General features: G+C 55.9%; 1 protein-coding gene across 3 annotated transcripts; it reads left to right on the top strand.

Moving 5' to 3' along the window:
* Positions 1 to 1,652: 1,652 nt before the first annotated feature.
* On the top strand, positions 1,653 to 15,849 carry Git1 (GIT ArfGAP 1). 3 transcript variants are annotated; one of them, XM_034505723.2, is made up of 21 exons: positions 1,653 to 1,813; positions 7,031 to 7,164; positions 7,628 to 7,740; positions 7,850 to 7,955; positions 8,452 to 8,669; positions 8,750 to 8,844; positions 9,184 to 9,226; positions 10,826 to 10,852; positions 11,020 to 11,068; positions 11,364 to 11,436; positions 11,921 to 12,018; positions 12,367 to 12,478; positions 12,597 to 12,730; positions 12,869 to 13,021; positions 13,154 to 13,369; positions 13,449 to 13,502; positions 13,634 to 13,720; positions 13,809 to 13,882; positions 14,005 to 14,187; positions 14,298 to 14,361; positions 14,475 to 15,849. In XM_034505723.2, the coding sequence occupies exons 1-21, from the start codon at positions 1,762 to 1,764 to the stop codon at positions 14,685 to 14,687; spliced, it is 2,298 nt and encodes a 765-aa protein (XP_034361614.1). In that variant the 5' UTR covers positions 1,653 to 1,761; the 3' UTR covers positions 14,688 to 15,849. The 3 variants fall into 3 exon arrangements, with proteins under 3 accessions (XP_034361614.1, XP_034361613.1, XP_034361615.1); XM_034505722.2 differs by having other exon boundaries at positions 13,139 to 13,369; XM_034505724.2 differs by lacking the exon at positions 10,826 to 10,852 and having other exon boundaries at positions 13,139 to 13,369.
* Positions 15,850 to 15,890: the final 41 nt, after the last annotated feature.

Here is a 15,890-nt window from a genome sequence, read left to right as displayed (position 1 = left end):
TGGCTGCCACGTGCTCGAGACGCGCCCACACAGCGAAGAAACAAAGGCAGCCAAGCGTCGGGGCTGCCAGCAGCTGCCTCGACATTTAATAAATGAAATTCCATAGCTGGGGGTCGATCCGGGGTGAACGGGCGGCCACTGCTCCTGGGCTGCGCGCCCAGTTTCAGCTGCCAGACTGCTTCCCACCTCCATTGCTGGGGCCACCAAGCCTACAGACTCTTGGGTATGAGTGCAGCACCGGGTGGCATAGTCACCACCCTTTGCTGATAAGCTGCTGGTTGGGGGAGGGGGTGTCTGCAAGATTTTTTTTTAAGGTGAGATTATAAATATATCCTGTGGATCGCAATTTCAAACAAACTTGTCAATCTGGGTTGCAGCAAAAGGTGATGGAACTTTGCGTGTATTTTGGGTGGTGTGACTCATATGCATTACTTGTCTCCCCCTAGGGAAGGAGCCTGCCCACCCACAAGTCACTGCTGCTCTGGCATTGCTGGGAGAAACAGACCCATTCAGGCACCCCTAACCAAGGACTCCCCCCAAGCCACCTAGGGAACTCTCCCTTAACTATGTCACCACTGACCAGCCCCTTCCCCTACGTGTGTGCCCCGCGACCTGGTGGTGTGTGTGTTTCTGCCCTTTCCATAAGCTGAGTGCTCTGACAGCCTTTTTGCGGCTGTAGGGGTGGGGGCTGGGCACAAACGGGTCACACGTGTATGGGGGAGCATGCTCAGTGTGGGGTGCACCCACGTGCAGCATGCACTTCAGTTCTTGCCCCCCCCCCCGTCTCCATGAGAAGTCCAAGAAAAAAAGATCCTTACAAAAATTGGCCTCTGTGTTATAAGCCTATGTTCAGGATACATATACACCCGTTGGGCGGTCCAGAAACATCGTCGCACACGAAACAGCAAGTTAGTGCTGGTGCACACAACACAGGGGTCACTCTTAAAAATCACCCAGATTCTTTGCTTTCCTATTTGAAACAAGAATGGTGTACTTTTTTAGTCCCTCAAGGAGGAAGTCACGGTTAAGTGACCTCTCAGGCACCTGGCTGTCCATATTGGTGGTAGTGTGTGTACTCCGCAGGGATATGGCCACAGACGCACCTAGACACTGACTTGGACACGGAGGGAACCAGAACACACACCTCACCACAACCCAGCCTCTGACCGCTAGGAGCATTGTGCCTGGGGACGCTTCCTGTCCACCCGGGTCCCCACCACGTCCGTCTCTCGGTTACTGGACCGAGCGTTCCCTGGACCACTCCCCAATCGGAAAGTGAAGGTCAAAATGCTAGCGGGTGTCTCGGCTGCAGACCAGGCTGGCTCGGGCCGCGGCTCCTTTAAGAACCCCCGTCCACTCCCGCCTGCGCGCAGGCTTCCTTTCTCCGAGAGGCTCGGCCACCGAGCGGAGCCGAGCGCCGGGGCGGGGTGCGGGCCGCCCCTCCCCCGGTGGGCAGGGCTTTCGCTGCTTCCTGCAGGAGCGGCCTGGGCCGCGCAGGGGGCGGGGAGAGCGGGGAGCGGCGGCGGGGCGGCGCGGGGCGGCGCGGGGCGGCGCGGGGCGGAGGGCGCCCGAGGGCGAGCGGGCGGGCGGGCACGGCGGGTTCCGGGCCAGCCCCGGGGGCGGACGGTTGGCCGCGCGCGCGGAGCCTCGCCGGGGCCTTGCGGGAGCCGGGCCGGGCCGCAGGGCCGCCGCCGCCGCCCGGGCCCGCCGCCCGCGCCCCCCACGCTGGCCCAGAGGGCTGCGGCCGCGTCGCCGCTGAGGATGTCCCGGAAGGGGCCGCGAGCGGAGGTGTGTGCGGACTGCAGCGCCCCGGGTAAGCGGCGGGACCGGGCCGGGGGCGGGACCGCGCCGCAGGCCGCCGCCGGGCGGACGCCGAGGCCTGGCGGGAGCGCTGTGCGGGGCCGGAGGGCGGGGCGGGGGCCACTGCGGAGCGGCGTCCTTGGCGGGAGGGCCGGCTGCGGGGGGCGCTGTGTGTTGGAGCCGGTGGTCAGGAGGGAACCGCCTCCCACCTCCATGTCGGCATCCAGACGGAAGCGCCAGCCTGGTGTGGCAGGAGGGCCGTGGCGGAGGCCGGCAGGCTGTGGGAGGTGGGCGCTCGTACGGTTTGTGTCATCCCTGCCACCCCCGCGTCTTGCACCTGCTGCTCACATGGTCCGTGTGCCCGCCGGAGTGGTGGAGGGCAAGGGGCCTGGATGCGGGCTCCTAGGGAGCATCTGACGGGTGGCTACTCTAGCACTTCCAGCCCCTGCTTCCCAAGGCTGGGGCTCCTTGGAGGGCCCGGTGTTCAGAAACAACCTAAGCATGGGCATCTTCCCCGGAAGCATCTCCAGGCCTGCTGGTGTCTGGGAACATCTAGACTCAGCTTTTCCTGTTCCGGGTAGGCCTGTTGGAGAAGGTGTGCTAGGTATTGGCTCAGTCTAGACACTGATCCCTCCTGGTCTCTAGCTTATTGGATAGGAGAAAGTGGTGAGGGGTGCTTAGGCTCCCCTTGTCCAGCTGACTCCTGAACTGGCTGGACTTATACACTGCTTCCTCCCTACTAACCAGGAGAGTGAGTTCGGTCCTAGCTGGTGTGAAAGCCTCCTGGCTTGCTGAGGAAGTGAAGGAAGGGCAGCAGCTCACCAGCCTGGTCCCTTATGTAGGAGGACACAGTCCCTTATGTGATGGGACTCAGCAGCTGGCTGGAGGCAGGAAGCTCAGGCCTCTTTGCCCATCCTCTATAAAAGAAGCTATCTCTCTATACAGGCTCGGGATTTTCCGGACTCTGGGTGCTGTAGATGTGATTGGCTGAGAGTGTGGAGTGCTGATTTGTGGGCCATAACTTGTAGTCACCCCTTAAAATCCCAAGATCTGACTGAGCCCAAAGAATGATGGTCCTGTCGTTCTCATGGTCTAAACTGGAGTAGTAGGAGTTGTGGGTAGCTGGCAGGGCCATGAGCATGGGATACCTTGTAGGTGACTGACCCTGAGACCTCCTGAGGATATGTCACCTTTTGAAGGGTCCTAGAAGAACCATTTACAGATGGATGTCCATACTCGTAGTTAGCTGGAAATGATGACTCTCTTTCCCTGGCCATGGATTGGCCTTGAATGGATGAACTATTTGTCTATCCAGGCTGTTCCACACCTTTGTGGGATAAGCCTAGGGAGCCTAGCAGGCACCACCAGGGGAGCCTGGGTTCAGGTAGTACCTTTGTTTCCAGCTTACACTGTGACACTTTGCTCACTCTGGGTCTCATGTAGAATAGAAATGGATTTTGAAGGCCCTTGCATTTTCCAGTCTACATTCTTAGCTCTGGAGCACAGACCTGAAAGATAGAGTCAGCTATCTTTTGTTGTCTGTGACTGTCTGGCTAGCGCCTCTGGACACCCAGTCGGTGCTGGGAGAAACAGGGTGTGTTAGATGTTAGGCCCCTGAGCACACAGCCCCATCCTTGTGTGACAGGAGCAGGCCTGCCCTAGGACTCCTTTTTTCCTCCCTCTGATATAGAATGCAAATTAACTAAGCAGATGGGCAAAACGTTGACAGTCTTCCTCATTCTCCTACCTTAGCACCTAGTGTGTAGTGATTGGCACGTGGCAACCACTCCCCAGGTACAAGTGTTGGTGTTTGTCGGGACTGCCCTGTACCACACTGGGTCTGGCAGACAATGGCATTCTTGATCTGGGCCTATAGCATCCCAGACAAGAGAGCATAAGCCTGCCTGTCATTCTCATATTCCATATATATGATAAAATATAGTCCACATATATTCCAGCATAGTCCAAAGCCACAGAGTCACTGTGATAGAACTCTGTTATTGCCCGGGTATGGTGGCACATGCCTTTAAACCCAGCACTTGAGAGGCAGAGGCAGGCAGATCTCCAGGCCAGCCAGGGCTATGTAGTGAGATCACGGGGTGGGGTCCTGGCGTTTTGTAGTTTATTAACTTGGAGTGTGATAGAGGTAAGACCCAGCCTGTGCTCAGAGACAGGTGTGAGTATGTTGCAAGGCATTTGGCTACAATGTGGCCGCTGTGGCAGTTTGTGCCACCTCACTGGTGCTGTATCCCCACCTGCCTTGGAACTCCAGGAGAGGGCAGGTGTCAGGGTACACTGGAAAGTGTTGATTGACCCCTTTCTTTGCCTCTGCCCACTCTGCCTCATTGCCCTGGTCCCAAGGACTCAGGCCTGGCTCTCAAGTATTCACTGCCCAACCCATAGCCTTTAACCAGCCTTACACTTGAATAGACTGGAGTAAAGACCTCCAGATACCCAGCCTGTAAACGACCAGAGCTGGGGAACATGTTGCAGGACAATGTACAGACTCATTTGTCTTCTTACAAGGAAAAATAGAAGTGCTCTTTTGATTTTTGGGGAGGCGAGGGATTAGGCCAGTTCAAGACAAGGTCTCTTCTGTGTGGCCCTGGCTGTCTTGAAACTCACTCTATAGACCAGGCTAGCCTTGAACTCTCAGAGGTCGGCCTGCCTCTGTCTCGAGTGCTGGGATTAAAGGTGTGCACCAGCACAGCAATACAAGAAGCTGGCTTTTGCTTCTTGTATTGGGTATAACTTTAGTACAGCCAGATGAGTGTTTGTCCTGTAGTCTGTCTTTCTGTCTTTTTTTTTTTTTTTTTTTTTTAATTTTGAGATAGGATCTCATTACATAGAACAGGCTGGAGATTCACCTGCCTCTGCCTCCTGAGTGCTGTGATTAAAGGCGTGCCCTACCATGTCTGGCTATCCTGTAGGTTTCAGGCCTGTGTAAGTCTGTGTGGCCACCATTCTACCCAATGTATATGACATTTCCATAGCTCTCCACAGCTTCCACCTCTGACCACACCCCCAATGGTAATGTCCCCTTGGGTTCCTCTTGCCTGCTTTTAGCACACCAAGTTTTTTCTCTCATCTTCCAAGGGCTTGGCCCTTAGCTTAGAGGGGGAGAGGCCTGAGCCTGGGCTTTATACACGGGTCTGCTGGCCCTTTGAAGAGTCCTTCCTGTAGTTGGCACCAATTATCTTATCCTGATGTCCTGGCCACACATACCTGCCCTCACCGCCTGTGGAGCAGAAAGGAAGACACCATCTTCTCTGCACCTCATATTTCCTACCCTTCTGCCCAAGTTTGCAAGGAGCTTCTTAGAAACCCTTCCTGGCCCTTCTGCTTCAGAACTGGTGGTGGTGGAGTTTGGAGCTCTGTTGGCTGGCCAAGGTCATTTGGACCTAGAGTACAGGTAGACTTGTCAGACACAGACTTCCTATCTGTGTCATCCAGGACTGAGCTGGCACCAGTGTGACCAAGACCAACAGTGTCCCCTGCCCTCCCTTCCTGTTGGAGGTCATAGCAGGGGAAAGGAGGACCCTTCTCAAGCAGGGAGAAGGTGCCAGGAAAGCTTAAGAGCTTGAGGCTTTTGGGACCACTGGCCCTGGAAGTCAAGCTAGTTCTTGTAGGCCTGGCTTCTCCACAGGACCACAGGCCTGGGGCGGAGGCCTCAGGCCTGCTTGATTCTGATCCTGGCCTGGGCGTCTCCCCGCTCACAGGAAACCCTACCTCTTCAACAAGAGGAATTGAGGCCGCATCATTTCCCGCTTCCTGCCTGGGCTGCAGGAGGTGACTGGCAGGCAGACCCCCTGACCCAGTGGTGCTTGGGAGTGGGGGAAGGGAGCTTTCCATGCCCCGAGGGGGGCGTGGTTCTCATTGTTTGGGTAAAATCAACACAAAAGTACTCTAGGGCTCCCCCTCTTGTCAGAGGTGGCTGGTCCCTTCCCCAGTTCTTGGCTCCTGGGAAAGTATGTGGTGGTCATTCTGTACATCCCTCATTGCCTTGTTTTGTGAGATTCCAAAAGAAGCCCAAATCCAAAGACAGCTTCCACTTCCTGTTTCCACACTGTATTGGGGACACCCCCAACATGGGCAGAACTTCAGCCCTGACTCAGTCTGCTCATGATTCTGGGAACTTTGATGGTAACATTGGCTCCAAGGGCTCGATAATTGTCTTATGGATAGGAGAGATTACTCCAGCCCCTAAATCCCCACTGCTGAGCATCCTGAGTTCTAGGAAGGCAAGGCAGAGAGCCAGCCCCATCCCCCAAAACAAGGCTTCCTGAGCCTGGGTGGGGGCCTGGGCAGAGCACAGTGTCCTGGAAGAGCAACTCCCTGCCCCCACCCTGGACAGCACACAATGGCTGCTTTCTCCCCCATGACCTTTCCTTTCTGTAGCCTGAGCCATGTGCAGTTGTCTCCTCCCCTTTTCCAGAGGGGCTTGGTGTGGTGGCATCTCTGCTACCCCTGAGGACCCAGGGGCTCCTACCCATTAGCCCCCATTCCCGATCCCCAAGTTCATTTCACTCCCAAGGACTGGAGAATGGCTCCCCAGACTGGTCCTGAGGCTGTGGAAGCAGAGGGCAGCAAGTTTAGGCTTGGCCTGGTCTCTGGCATTGAGGTGTCTGGCTCTGCATTCCAGCAGCACTCCTTATTAGCTGTGTGACCTTGAGCAAGCCCTTTGACCTCTCTGAGCCATTTAATCCTCATCTGTAGAGCAAGATAGCACTTCTGAAAAGAATCATAAGCAGAATACTTGGCCAGTAAATACTGAGTACTCAGACAAGGCTAGTCCATTGTCCTGAAGGCTGCAAACCCACAGTGATGATGGCATGAGGCTGGAGCCTCTCTCAGCTGTGTCAGAGCAGGGGTAGGAAGCAGTCTGTCAGACGGGGTTTAACAGAAACATGTCCAGGACTGTGATATGTGGCATCAGGGCTCCTGCCTCTCCATGGAATGGCTGAGTAGCAATCTTAATCCCCGAGGAGAGGCTATGAGACTGATGGCAGTGGCTGTGGGAGAAGAAGCTGTCCCCACTGAGGACCCTGGGGACCCTGCATTCCCAGAGGTATACGGAGTTATAGGAAAGGGCTAGTGGCCAGCTTCTAGGCTCCTGGGGAGACTGAGTAAATGTACCTGAAGCACTAAGGATGTGCCAGGCCAGGGTGGGTGCTTGGGAGGTGGGGCCTTTCCTCTGCCTCCTGCTGACTTCCCATCTCTGCTCCCCCAGACCCTGGCTGGGCATCTATCAGCAGAGGTGTGCTGGTTTGTGACGAGTGCTGCAGTGTGCACCGGAGCCTAGGACGACACATCTCCATTGTCAAGCACCTTCGCCACAGCGCCTGGCCTCCTACACTGCTACAGGTAGGGTCTGAACCAGAGACTGTTCTTCGAAGTATGCAGTACCCAGGTATCCCAAGCCCCCACCTACCTTCAGCCCTGTGCACATGCACACAGACACACACACAGACACACACACCTGTTCATAACATGAAGCTCCCAAGGACAGCCGCCACTGAAACAGAGCATGGCCCTGAGTCCTTCTGCCCAGCCCCTTTCCCTGTAGTGTCTGCTCTTCAGCTTAGACTCAGTTGTTGAACAGTGTATTGAGCAAGTTGCTTAAACACTCTGAACCTTGGCAGACCCACCAAGATAAACCAGCACGAAGTGCTAAACAGGACACATGACTTTGGGTGGCCTGACTGGGTGCCAGGCACATTGTAGAACCCTTAGTGGTGTTTCCAGCTGCAGCAGGCACTTTGGGAGTACCTCCCCCAGTGCCCAGCATGCAGTGGACACTCTCTTGCTTGGCATCTCTTCCCCACAGATGGTGCACACACTTGCCAGCAACGGGGCCAACTCCATCTGGGAGCATTCCTTGCTGGACCCTGCACAAGTGCAAAGTGGCCGGCGCAAAGCCAATCCCCAGGACAAAGTCCAGTGAGTGGGGCTGTAGGGGCGGTGGGCAGGCCTTGTGCCCTGGGACGGGGCCTGAAAGGTCGATTTCCTAAGTTCCCTGCTCCCCTTGTTTCCTGTGTGCTCCATGTAGCCCCATCAAGTCAGAGTTCATCAGGGCAAAGTACCAGATGCTGGCGTTTGTGCACAAGCTTCCCTGCCGTGATGATGATGGGGTCACCGCCAAAGACCTCAGCAAGGTGTGAGGGGCCCCTCTTTCCACACCCATGACACCCTGAGGCCTAGGTCCCAGAGGCAGCATAGGGCCAGGAAAAACAGTAAGTGTGGACACTCTGGGGCTCTGTCATACTTCTGATGGCTAAGATGCCTCCACTCCCAAGTTTATACACAAGGCCTCCTCCCATCTGCCACTTGAAAGCTAGGAAACCCTGGGGTCCTTGCTTAGCTATTCAGAGCCTTCATTTCTTCCCCAGTAAAATGAGAAAGTAATAACAGGACCAACCTCTAGCTAATATCTGTTCCAAGCAGAGCACATGGAGGAGAGTGACGCCGTGACTGTTATTAATTGGCATTATCCTCTAGTGGGAAGCCCTCTGGCCTGCCTGACAGGGCCCAGTTTTGGCAAGGCCCCTTGGAGCTGGTAGAAGTACCAGGAACAGCTAGGTGTGGTGGGGAGGTTCCTTGGTCACACATGTATCTATCACACTCATTTATTGCACACTCTGCTCCTCGCAGCAACTGCACTCGAGTGTGCGAACAGGCAACTTGGAGACATGTCTGCGCCTGCTCTCCTTGGGTGCCCAAGCCAACTTCTTTCACCCAGAAAAGGGCACTACACCTCTACACGTGGCTGCCAAGGCAGGGCAGACACTGCAGGCTGAGCTGCTGGTAGTGTATGGGGCTGACCCCGGGTCCCCTGATGTCAATGGCCGCACACCCATTGACTATGCCAGGTGAGAATCAGCTAAAGGATGAGGCTTAGATGGAAGGAAGTGACTGCTGCTGTGTGGCTGAGCCGTGTCCCCTCCCACAGGCAGGCGGGGCACCATGAACTGGCAGAGAGGCTAGTTGAGTGCCAGTATGAGCTCACTGACCGGTTGGCCTTCTACCTCTGTGGACGAAAGCCTGGTGAGCAGAGAATGAGCTGGGCCTGACTAGGCCAGGCAGGTGGGACCCAGACACACCCAGCAGCAGGTGCCATAGTGACAAAGCCAGCTGGGGAACTGTGTTGCTAGGCAACTGGCTCCTGTGAAATTGCTGCAGGCTCTGGGTTGCTGCAAGTATGTTGGGGCCAAGGAGAAGGGGTGGGCCTGACTTCCAGCCAGCTTCCAGTGCTCTTGGGTATCCTGTTGGCCTTCATTTCCTCTGACACTTTGAAGTGTCAAACCCTGCTCATGGTGGTGAAGTGGGCTCCTGGATGCTGGCGCCACCTGCCATCAGTGACTTGGCATTTTTATTTTTGTTCAGATCACAAGAATGGGCATTACATCATCCCACAGATGGCTGACAGGTGAGTGCCCACCTGATGCCCCTTTCCATCTATTAGATGTCAGGTGACTTGACCCAGAGCCCCACCTCTTTCCAGGCATTAGAGGCCTGGCCTCCCACCCTATACCCTTATTAACTAGCAACACAGGAATTTGTAGCCTAGTCCCCTACTACTGTAGACCTCAAGGCAGGCGAAAAATGTGAGTTCAGCATACCACAGTGCATGTGAACCTTGTGATTACTAAGTATCCGGAGGGTTTAGGTACAAGGAAAGGCCTAACTAGGTTGGACAGTTGTGTTTGACCTGCTGTGTAGCCTTTGAATGAAGTATTCCCTCTGTCTGGAGAAGATAGCTACAGGGAACTTGTTGGCTTTGGAACTACTGGCCAGGCCTCCAGTGTGCAGTGTGCAGTGGCAGGGGAGTAATGGTGAATTTCTGCCTCTGATCATATGGGCCCCAAGATAACTCAGAGGTGGAGATATCCCCAGCCACTTACTCAGTTTACAGGACAAGAAGGAGTTGGTGCCACCTAGTGGTCCTCAGAGGACTACAACTTCCTGCCAGGCAGTGCCCCCTGGCATTAGGAGAGGTTTTCCATCGCAGCCTATGCAGACAGATGGACGGTCAGGCTGTGCAGCTCAGATTCCTAAACTTAGAACTCCCCTGTTCCAAGACCCCAAGACCCAATTCTACTTCTCTAGTCTGATCTGCCTAGTAGCGTGTGTGTCTGTCTGTGTGTGTACACACATATGTGCACCTGTATGCATAGTCAGCACACACACGGACATAGAGTCAGTGGTTGTAACTTAGCACCTTCTCAGAGCCAGTTGCTGCTGTAGAGACACCGAGGTAATGCAGATGCCATCTTACCCTGAGCTACAGCTAAGCAGGCAGGACAGTAGCAAGCGGTGCTGGGGTGCAGTGGTAGGAACTGCAAGCAACTTGTGTACCACAGCGAATGTGAGGGAGTGAGACTGGGAAGAGCCAAGCGAGAATGAGCCTTGTGGGGAACCTCGGCAGGGGCGGAACCGTCCTGACTGAGTTCTAGACGTGGCTATAATGGATATGTGGCGAATGTACTACCTGACCATGTGACTTGAAGCAGGGTACCTCGCCTGAGCCTTGGTCATCTCATCTCAACAAGGGAGTGCTAATTACCCTTTGGGGAATATTGAGAATAATTAATACAACAAATGCAGAATACTTAACATTTTATAAAGAAAACATTGTGAAGAAGTATGGTTGAGTTTTATTCTATGTACATGTTACTATTGAACTGTTTTAAGGCAGAGAGCATAGCCAGATGTGTTAGTTAGCACTCCGCCACTGGATGAGAAAAGGATTTTTAAGACAAGCCTAGAAGTCTAAAAGCCCAGACCAGAGGAAACAAGGGCAGAAGTGGGAGGTGTGGCTAGGAGCTGAGGAAGAAGGAAATGTTGGGTGACCCCATGCAGCTGACAGTGGACAGAGGAACCAGCTAGGGAGACAAATTTTCTTGCATGTTCTGTGTTGGGTGTGTGTGGAGATGTGTCTGAGCTTGACATGTGATGGCAAGAACTGCCTGCTGCTGGGTAATTGCTGCTCTATCCTGTTCTTCCCTTTGCTGCCTTCCTGGATTAGATCTCGGCAAAAGTGCATGTCTCAGAGGTACCCACACCTGTCGGCTGCAGGCTGTGAAGTTTGGGTGGGGGAGGCTTGGTGTGTGACCTTGGGGTCTCATCTCCCTGAGCTCCCTGCATGCTTGGGAGGCAACTATCAGGGGCCAGGCCATCCCTCATGTCTGGCCTCTCTCCTTCTCCCTCCTTTGTCCACAGCTTGGATCTGTCTGAATTGGCCAAAGCTGCCAAGAAGAAGCTGCAAGCAGTGAGTCTGCCTCAACAAGCTAGGACTACTTAGAGCAGCCCTCCCCAGCCTTGCCAGCCTCCTCCCTCCCGTCACCTCCTCATGCCCTTGTCTTTGATCCTGGTTCTGCCCTCCAAGTGCTGTGTCCAGAGCCTCATCTCTGAGAGGAGGACATGGCCTGGACTCTCTCTTCCTTGCACATAAAACCTCGCCCACCCCTCAGTTCTAAGACAGGCTGGGTGACACAGGGGTCGTGAGACTTCCCCGCATCACACAACATGCTGACAGACCCTGGGTTCCCCTTCTCTGCCTCTAGCTCAGCAACCGACTCTTTGAGGAACTTGCCATGGATGTGTATGATGAGGTGGATCGGAGAGAAAACGATGCTGGTGAGTGGTCAGGGACCTGCTGCAAAGAGCAAGGACCCAGTGTGCTAAGGAGCAGGGGTGGGGAAGGGTGCTACTCAGAGGCTTCCTGGGCTGAGTCCCTGCCTGCCGTCCCCCTGCTGGGCAGTGCTGAGCTGTAGGCAGCCAGCTGCCTCCCTACCCACCAGGCACTGGAGCTCATCTTGCTCTGGCTGCCTCCCACGCTGGCTGTCTCCCCAGCCATGCTCCACCCCTACCCTGCATCACTCCTTCCTGGCCACAGCCAGATTCCAACCCAAACTCTGGGTCTGGCCTGGTGGGCCCTGCCTTGTTGTGTTGTCAGTGGGCGGGCCTCACCAGGCCTGGCCCAGCTTTTGTGTTCGTAGAGACCCTGCTTCCTGAGACAGGGCCCCAGAGGAGGGCCTGGGGGCCTCTGCTCAGTGCTTCTTTACTCTTCTTTGAGAGCCCATTCACAGTGGGTGATCTGCTCCCTGCCCTTCCCCCACAGTGTGGCTAGCTACCCAAAATCATAGCACCCTGGTGACGGAGCGCAGTGCTGTGCCCTTCCTGCCAGTCAACCCTGAATACTCAGCCACACGGAATCAGGTGAGGAGGGATAGGCAGGAGGCCTGGGTGATATCCTATCTGAGAGCCCTGCCCTTCCTTAGCTGGAGACAAGCTGGCACCCAGGCAGGCTCTCCTGAGGCCTCTCTCGGGATTTGACTAGAAATGGGATGAAGCTATTCTCTAGTACTGGTGGGTATTTCAGCCTCCTAGGGGCTCCCCTGGGTGCCTTAGCCTTTGCTGACCTGGGCTGCCACACTGCTGATGTTGGGCTGGGTGTTTTAGCTATGAATATATGGGATGGCAGGGTCTTGCTTTGTTGTCCTGTTCCAGACCCTAAGCCAACCAGAAGTGGTCCCTCATGCCAGCCTTGCCCTTTCTGCCTTGCAGGGACGACAGAAATTGGCCCGTTTTAATGCCCGAGAATTTGCCACCTTGATCATTGACATTCTCAGTGAGGCCAAACGGAGGCAGCAGGGCAAGAGTCTGAGCAGCCCCACAGGTGGGAGCACACACAGGCCAAGGCATTGTGGCAGGCTGTGTGGTCACCTTTGCCTGTGATCTTGATGAATGATGTGTGTGCCCCAGCAAGGCCCGAGTGACACATCTTTTGTCTTTAGACAACCTCGAGCTGTCTGCACGGAGCCAAAGTGACCTGGACGACCAACACGACTACGACAGTGTGGCTTCTGACGAAGACACAGACCAGGAGCCTCTGCCCAGTGCAGGCGCCACGCGGAACAATCGTGCCAGGGTCTGAACACTGACCCTGCTGTTCCCTCCCGTAGTCTCCTCTGTTCCTTCTGGCCTCTCTAGACCCAGCTCCATGTTATACCTATCCCAGCTCTGCTCAGCCTCTGCCCCTGCGACTGACTGGCTTGTGTCCCTGCAGAGCATGGACTCCTCAGACCTGTCGGATGGGGCTGTGACGCTGCAGGAGTACCTGGAGCTGAAGAAGGCTCTGGCTACCTCCGAGGCCAGAGTGCAGCAGCTCCTGAAGGTCAACAGCAGTCTGAGCGACGAGCTACGGAGGCTGCAGAGGGAGGTGAGCACTGTGGCTGGGGGAGCTGCAGGAAAGCATCCAAGGCTCTGAAGTGGGGTCACCCCTTCCAAAGGTGGTACCTACCTTGACCCAGAGGTGGACACCGTTGTGTACACTCAGATCCACAAACTGCAGGCAGAGAACCTGCAGCTCCGACAGCCACCGGGACCAGTGCCTCCACCCTCACTTCCAAGTGATCGGGCAGAACACACACTTATGGGGCCTGGTGGAAGTACCCATCGCAGGGACCGCCAGGCTTTCTCTATGTATGAGCCAGGCTCTGCCCTGAAGCCCTTTGGAGGTGCACCTGGGGATGAGCTCGCCACACGGCTCCAGCCTTTCCACAGCACAGTGAGTAGCCTGTTGGCCTTGGTTGGGGAAATGAGGGTCACACTAACTCAAAGCGTATGACACTGCTCTGCTTCCTCAGGAGCTGGAAGACGATGCCATCTATTCAGTGCATGGCCCTGCTGGCCTTTATCGGGTAAGCAGGACCTGGGGAAGGAGGGTGAGCCCTGCACCAGTGAGTCACCAGCCCCAGTAACTGTCAAGCTGTGCTGGGACAGACACTGAACTGCAGGTGAAGACTAACTCTAGCCCTGCCCTGGCTTTCAGATCCGGAAGGGGGTGTCTGCCTCTTCTGTGCCCTTCACTCCCTCCTCCCCACTGCTGTCATGCTCCCAAGAAGGAAGTCGCCATGCGGTAATTTCCATCCCTGTGCCCAGGGACAGTGTGTGGGCTATACGGGTCCAGGAATGTGTGCTCACCCATCCCCTTCCCCACCCTCCAGAGCAAGCTTTCACGCCATGGCAGTGGTGCAGACAGTGACTATGAGAACACACAGAGTGGGGATCCTCTACTTGGGTGAGATACCTGGGGGTTTCTACCCAGCCCTGCCAGCACCTGGTGGGGAGGTGGCAGCCATGCAGGTGCAGGCAAGCCATCAGTGGCTGGAATAGCTCTTTTTCTCTTCCCACCTGGGTTAGGCTTGAAGGGAAGCGATTCCTAGAGCTGAGCAAAGAGGATGAGCTGCACCCTGAGCTGGAGAGCTTAGATGGAGACCTAGACCCTGGGCTCCCCAGCACTGAAGATGTCATCCTAAAGACAGAGCAGGTCACCAAGAACATTCAGGAACTATTGCGGGCAGCCCAGGAGTTCAAACATGACAGGTAGGGTGGGCACAGGTTCTGATTGACTTCTGAGTACTGGGCTGGAGGGTATTGCTCGGGTCCTCTGACTCTGAGAAATGCCTCATCCAACTCCTCCCTTCCCCTGACAGCTTCGTGCCCTGTTCAGAAAAGATCCATTTGGCTGTGACTGAGATGGCCTCTCTCTTCCCAAAGGTACAGGGGCCACAGAGAAGCAGAGTGGGAGGGCCTTGGGGTGGGGCAGATGCAGGTAAGTCAGAAGCCTGGCTTAAAGTCCAGAGCTCATGTCTCCTCCCTCCTCCCTCCAGAGGCCAGCCCTGGAGCCTGTGCGCAGTTCACTGCGGCTGCTCAATGCCAGCGCCTACCGGCTGCAGAGTGAATGCCGGAAGACAGTGCCTCCAGAACCTGGCGCCCCTGTGGACTTCCAGCTGCTGACTCAGCAGGTGATCCAGTGCGCCTATGACATCGCCAAGGCTGCCAAGCAGCTGGTCACCATCACCACCCGAGAGAAGAAACAGTGACCACTTTCCCTGCCCTTACCCACACCCTGGGACCTCACTGGCCATGGGAGCTGGGCCACTCCAGACACTAACCCACCCCCAACAGAGCCACTGGCACAAGTGCCCTTAGTGCCACCATTCTCCTCTGGCATCCAGGTGCCCTGGTGCCCACCCTCTCAAGCCCCAAGGACGGGAATGTGAGGTGACAGGAGCTTCTGTCCCCCACATTTCATGCCCCTCCCTCTGTACATAGCATCCCTGCCCTGCTGATGTGCAGGAGCCTCAAGGAGCCCCTCCCAGCTCTTCACCTGCCTTCCAGGGCACCCTCAGCAAAGGGTGGGACAGGGACACTCCAAGTGGGGCAGCTCCGCCTACTGCACCCTATCCCCATGAGCCAGTTTAGCCCTGGGGGGCCGAGCAGGGGCATCCCCCTCCTTTGTACATTATCTCTGGATGTCTCTGCCCTGTAGCCAGCAGCCCCCCTTGCTGCTCTTTCATGCCAAATGGCCCCTGCCTAGAGCACAGGCCCCAACTTGTGTGCCAGGGTCCCCAGCAGCAAACACTGGAAAGTCTTTCCTCTCCCCTACCCCCTAATTTTAACTTTGTGGTAACTGAGTGTCCCTGCGTTCCTACAACTGAGTATGTGAGCGGCAGTGCCGTTCCAGAGACCTGACCCACCTGGAGCTCTGAGGGGCAGGGGAACCAGAGGAGGGACCGGCATTGGAAGTCAGCTCCCCTCTCCCCCACCTGGGACAGGGGGACTGTCAGGGTCACCAGCTGTGGTCCAGTTGCTGCCCCTACTTGTATCCCTATCCTATAAACTTAAAAGGAAAACCACTTCCCTCCATCTCTCCCTGGTCCCCTGAGGGAAGTGTGCTGGCCAGGCAGAGGACAGAGCACCTGCGCCTGGGGCTGGCTCCCCAGGGTCCCCAACTCAGCTGGTGGCTGTGGAACTGAGCCCCTCCCCCTAGCCTTTGCAAGGCCAGCACCCACATCACTACCTGCACCTACAGTGACCCACCCCTGAAGGCCTGGGGATCCGGCTGCAGCTGGGAAGGCTGGCAAGGCACTGACAGCACCCACCAGCTACTCTCCCCCAACCACCTTCCCTAACCTGTGGTGGTGGGTAGCTGTCAGAATGTGTGTCATGTACATTTGTATCAAAAATAAATAAGTGACCATGTGCCACTTCTGATGTCTAGAGGTTGGAGGTGGGGCTCAGCC

This window comes from Arvicanthis niloticus, chromosome 6, assembly GCF_011762505.2.
Source record: "Arvicanthis niloticus isolate mArvNil1 chromosome 6, mArvNil1.pat.X, whole genome shotgun sequence".
Lineage (NCBI taxonomy): Eukaryota > Metazoa > Chordata > Mammalia > Rodentia > Muridae > Arvicanthis > Arvicanthis niloticus.
The sequence above is the reverse complement of the archived record's forward strand: the minus strand, read 5'-3'. Positions and strand labels throughout refer to the sequence as shown.